Below are 6,000 nucleotides of genomic sequence, written 5' to 3'. Positions count from 1 at the left end.
TGTTGCGCTCTTGCTTAGCAATTTTACACCGTACAAACTTCTTAAAGGGTTTCTAAGAAATTTCTCTACGGTTATCAACGAGGTTATAGTGTATAGAGTGATGATGTACGCTAATCCTTTACTAATTATATAGGCCATGAACTATACCGAGAGAGTACTGCATATATGTTTATTGTAAGGAGATTCTGGCCTAACCTATAGTATATCAATATTAGTAAACAGTTGTAAGTATACAGTACAGCTTACTGAGCACACAGGTAGAGATTAGAGAACTATCATCCCCCCTGGATTTAACAGACAGATATAAGGATTAGAAAATCGTAGTTTGTGGCAAGAACTCCATAATTCAGATAATTTTTTTTTCTCTAAGAAATATTTGTACCTAATGCAGCTCCCTCTAGATCCCTCATATCTGGCAGTTTTTCCATCTCTCTCAATTCTACTCCTCTAAAATATTAAAAGTAAATGCATGATGAAAAATTGAAGTAAGAGGAAAGAGACAAGGGTGTTTGCCGGGGAGGGGGGGGGGGGGGGGGGGTACAATTCTCTTTATAAATAAGTTGAAAATTTTTCTGTGAAAGATTGATCCCGATATTATTTTTATAATTTTTATTAGTTAAATAATCCGTCAATTAAAGCTATCCTCGCAGGGTATGACCATCATGGGAACAATTGAATCAATCCGCGTAAGATGGAGACGAATGCTTGAAACACTCCTGTATGCCAAGTCCATTAGCGCCTGATCCCATCAGGGTTCAGTCATTTGTTTGTTTTCTATTCTGAACCAATAGAAATAGTATGGCGGTAACATCTATCTTTCTATCTATCTCATTATCCAATCAGAATTATGAATCCTCCAATCGGCGCTATCAGTAAATGGAAATATTTACTTCTACTGAAACTATGGTGGAAACAGATTCATGACAAACATCCTAACTTGACGTTAAATAGCACGAATCCACAATATGCTTGATCTCAATATCCACTGTGACACCTTTAAAATGTGAGATATAAGTGATTGATCCCTGAATTAATGTTAACCCGCAGGGAACGAACAACCAACACGTGATATCGAAGAGGAATTAATAAAAAACAAGAAACATATCACTATAGTTTTAGTACAAGTAAATATTGAAGGATTCATAACTCTGAGTGGATAATGAGATATATAGAAAGATAGATGTTACCGCCATACTTTTTTTATTGGTTCAGAATGAACAAACACATGGCTGAACCCTGATTGCATCAGGCCCTAATGGACACCAAAGTTTGTATATCAGAGATATTAATAAAAATAAAGATTACTATAGAAAAATCAAAAGGTAAACATATTAAGCATAAATTGTCTCCACCTGATAACTTTGTTTATTTTCTCAATATTTTCAACAAGTTTCAAGTGAACACTCTCCCAACCTGTATTGTAGATTAGACAATTATTGAAGAAAAAAGAATTCTGAATATCTTATTTCTACATCTTATATGCAGTCCCAATGATAGAAAGATAAGAAAGACTACAAAATTGAAAATGCAGATTTGTTAAAATCCGCTTAAGTTTAAGCAAAACAATTTACAGAGAAAAGTTTTTTTGATTTATTTAATGACAATCAACAATGGGTTGCTGTTGCTTAAATAATATGTATCAATTTATGAATTAAATGTAAAGTCTTTGTCACAACCTCTGATTTTCTAATCCTAAAATCTTTTAAACCTGATGGTGAAAGCCTTTGATATTTCAAACTTAGATTATTTAATCTAACATAATTCATAGTTTGAAATATCAAAGATCTCAGACATTGGGTAGCAAAGATATAGCAGGTAGAAAATCAGACTTTGTGGCAAAGACTCAAATCCTTCTAAAAAAAACAATTTTGATAATATTACTAACCTAGAGCAGTATGTCTGAATTTAGAACGAAAAATAAGATTTGAAATTAAAGTGAAATTAAACAGTTTATACTTTTGTACTTTGATTAACAGAATAATCTGATCAATGATATGGAAGAAAAAGACGTCTTACTATAGCTTAAAAAGTGTTTAATTCTCTAAATAATTTTATTGTTTATGAAGCAAAAAATCCGCAGGTTACTTTTGCATAGAAATCATAAAGAATATAATTAGTTGAATTAAAAAACAAGAAAATAATTTAAACTTGATTAAGCAAACGTTAAATGGTGCCGTTGTGAATCTGGCATGCCATTGTACCACTTACAATTACATTTATTACATGATGAAAAATTTACTTTAAAAAATTTTATTTTTATTTTTCGTTTTCCTTATCAGCAAATACGCCTTTACGGGATCCTCCATCTAAAATAAAAAAAAAACATCTTAAAGGAACTGTAAACGTAACTACGAAAGATCCTCAATTGATAGAGTGGAATGTCCGATTCACAACGATACCCTTTAAAGGGACAGACCGGCTATGTAAAGGTAGTTGAACTGAGTATTCAGTGTTGTGGACAAATTCTTTAGGATTCATTTGAGACATATGAAACGTTTGAAAAATCTGTAAATCCTGAGTTTGAGCGCAAAGTCGACGTTCAAAATCGTACTTTTGGGTGAATACGTTTTCCGAATTGTTTTTTTTAAATTATTAAATAACAACGACAAAAATGTACAAAAAATTCTACAGTAAACTAATTAGTTGTTTAGGAACAGGTTGAGAAAATAAAAATTAATCTTATCATAGAAAATAAGTAATCTTATTCAAATGTTAGTTTCTATAATCTCTCTTTAGTCACAAAAGTTTTCTGCAGATTTTCTGAATTTTTTTTTAAAAATACGACATTTTAAGAATTTGAAGAAATCTGCGAACAAATTCATAGAAAATAAGAAATTGAATATAATGATGTAAAGGAAATAATTAATTTGATTATTTAGATTTATTGATAAATTTCTCTTGAGAAATATGTTCCTTAACATCGTATTAGTGTACTGTAGAATTTGTACTATATTTTTCGTCGTCGTTATTTAATATTTAAAAACAAAAACGGATTCTGAAAACGTACCCACATAAATCATTTTGAACGTCGACTTTGTGCTCAAACTCAGTAATTTTGCATCGTGGAAAACGTTTCATATATCTCAAATGAAACCTAAAGAATTTGTTCACAACACTGCATACTCAGTTTAACTACCTTACATAGCCGGTCTGTCCCTTTAAACCATCTGGGTAAATTATTGCAGCATTAAAAAAACGAGAAATGAAAGCTATCTCGTCTAGATCTTGATCAGACAAAGGATTTAAGGTGACCGTTGTGAATCGGATATAAACAGTTACTTGAAATAAAGTATTCAGTCGCTGTTAAGAAATATGAATAAACATGTTTTACCTTTTTTTCATCCCATGTTTGTATTCCCATTTCTTTATAACTCTCAATATAATCCTCAAACACCTAGAAAAGGAAATATTTCCTATACATCTCTATAGTGGGTCAAACCAGGGAGTAAGGAATAGAAGGGAGATATAACTGACGCGGTTCGCCCTACCATAGTATTATACATGCTTTGCAGACGGTACTCCATTTGAATAAGAAATATTTGTCATGATGTACACTAACTGCGTATACAATAACCTTTTCTGAATATTTCATATTCAAATGAAGAACCGTCTGCAAAGAATGTAAAATCATTTGGTAGGGCGAACCGCGTCAGTTATATCTCCCTTCTATTCCTTACTCCCTGGTCCAAACCGAGGCCATTCCAAAACAAAAGGGACAATTTTTTGACATTTTTGGAAGTGACCATCCCTGATGTGGCTGAGATTTTGCACACACCTTAATGTTTGAATAAAAACATATTTTATTTCATAAAATGTTTTTGGAGACCTCTGAGGTCGGAGCCTGTCCCTTTTATTTTGGAATGACCCTAATGAGGTTTTCAAATCAAAAATGATTGACGAGAATTTAATTCTTGTCAAACTTTGCAGATAAATTTTTCAGAATTAAAGAATGTCTGTCAAATCAATGTCACTTAAAACTTTCTCACATTTTCGCGGATGTTTTTGCTATAGAGTTGATTTGCTTGCGCAAAAGACGTTCTCTCAGTCTTTGCTCAATTTTTCTTTTCTTTTGAAATAAATAGATTTAGCTGTTTGTCGAGTTTGTCAGATTTATATCTCTGAAAATGATGATTGAGGCACATTTTTAAAGTAGAAAAATTACAAATTCAGAATCTGATCCTCCGTTCATAATCTATACTTACTAAACTTTTTACATTTTTCTCTTTAAACGTGCTATATTTTCCTCTTTAAACGTGCCATATTTTCCTCTTTAAACGTGCTATATTTTCCTCTTTAAACGTGCTATATATTCCTCTTTAAACGTGCTATATTTTCCTCTTTAAACGTGCTATATTTTCCTCTTTAAACGTTCTATATATTCCTCTTTAGACGTGCTATATATTCCTCTTTAAACGTGCTATATATTCCTCTTTAAACGTGCTATATATTCCTCTTTAAACGTGCTATATTTTCCTCTTTAAAAGTGCTATATATTCCTCTTTAAACGTGATATATATTCCTCTTTAAACGTGCTATATTTTCCTGACTGTCAGATGTACAGAAGTCGGAACTTAATCTATGGATTAAGCATCATATGACCTTCATTTCAACAGACATCATGATTTATCCTGATTACTCTTCGATATCAAGTGTTGGTAATACACTGCAGAGATAACTTTTGAGTGAATAAGCAATTATCTTCAAAGGAATTGAGTCTTTGCCACAAACTCTGATTATCTAATCCCTCTATCTTTGGACCCCGATGTCGTAAACCTTTGATATTTCAAACTTATTTTATTTGATCTAATAAATGTCAAAGGTCTACGACATTTGGTTGCATAGGGAAGAGAAAATCAGAGTTTGTGGCAAAGACTCAATTCCTTTAAAAATGCCCATCATTGGATACATAGATCAAAAGTTTAAGATAATCAATACTTCACACAAAAGATACTGGAAGCGTAAATTTAAGATGTCGATTGCAATTATGGCCCATTTTACAACGCGGTTTCTTTGCAATAGTGATTTGTCCATTTCTTAATTTTAAGAAGCAATGGATAAATTATCAGAATCAAAAGAACAACAAATTAAGGTTTCAAGGGTACCGTTGTGAATCAGACATTACCATCTTTAGATGAAGGGTCACTTAAAATTACGCTGACATTCCCTTTAAGACGAATTTCCTTGTTTATATTTTACCTTTGTTAAGGTTGAGAATACATCTAGTGCTTCAACAGCTTGGTTAAAGAACCTCTGCTCATATTGCAATAGGGTTTTTACTTCGGATACAGACTTAATTATTCAAAAATTAGAATTTTTTAAATTGTTCATGCAATTTTTGTTAGACGAACTGAATACATCGTTTTTACCCTGTTGTCGTATATAGACCTTTTATATATATTAAAATATAAGTTCTAGTAATACAAATAGTCGAAGTTATTCACCAGCAGGTTTCAAAGATATAGAGATAAGGAAATTAGTTTGTGGCATTTTTAAATTTGTCATCTACCTTTCATCTTAACTTTATTTTTTAAGTTTTAACTGATTACTCACACTATGGTTGAAAGATGTAATGTTTAGAAAATCATATCTTGTTGGGAAATAATCAGTTTCTTTCTTTATGAAACATTATTGTAAAGCATTAATCATTATTATTGAAGTAGCTTGACAAGTTAAACATATTAGGAAATCTTTGTTTTTATATTTGGAAAACTTATAAAGAATGCCGACTTGAAGGTTTTCATTATGGTTTTTTCTTGAATAATTGTTTCATTGTAAGCTGTAAGAACTGGAATCAAGATCAATTAGAAAAATATCGACAGAATTTAAAAGTTGTAGATCTTCATTAACGTCCTATTCTTTATGGGAAACCCTGTCATTTCCTTATTTATTTAAATTTATTTAAAACTAGCTGAATGGCCCGGCGTTGCCCGTGGAAAAAAATGTTGAAAAAAATCAAATTTTTTAGCCTATACCATCAACCGGCCCCCCATGAGTGTCCAC

The 6,000-nt window shown here is 31.6% G+C and overlaps 1 protein-coding gene across 1 annotated transcript in view; it reads right to left on the bottom strand.

Moving 5' to 3' along the window:
- LOC111703442 (uncharacterized) overlaps positions 1-5,482 on the bottom strand; it is a 14,895-nt gene extending 9,413 nt beyond the window's left edge. The window contains exons 1-6 of the mRNA XM_023475380.1: positions 5,197-5,482; positions 3,332-3,394; positions 2,272-2,306; positions 1,886-1,899; positions 1,353-1,413; positions 383-447 (exon numbers count right to left, since the gene is read on the bottom strand). Coding sequence (XP_023331148.1) covers positions 383-447; positions 1,353-1,413; positions 1,886-1,899; positions 2,272-2,306; positions 3,332-3,361 — 205 coding nt within the window. The 5' untranslated portion in view covers positions 3,362-3,394; positions 5,197-5,482. The remainder of the gene's footprint in view (positions 1-382; positions 448-1,352; positions 1,414-1,885; positions 1,900-2,271; positions 2,307-3,331; positions 3,395-5,196) is intronic.
- Positions 5,483-6,000: the final 518 nt, after the last annotated feature.

This window comes from Eurytemora carolleeae, unplaced genomic scaffold (genome assembly GCF_000591075.1).
Source record: "Eurytemora carolleeae unplaced genomic scaffold, Eaff_2.0 scaffold512, whole genome shotgun sequence".
In the NCBI taxonomy this organism is placed as follows: domain Eukaryota; kingdom Metazoa; phylum Arthropoda; class Copepoda; order Calanoida; family Temoridae; genus Eurytemora; species Eurytemora carolleeae.
The sequence above is the reverse complement of the archived record's forward strand: the minus strand, read 5'-3'. Positions and strand labels throughout refer to the sequence as shown.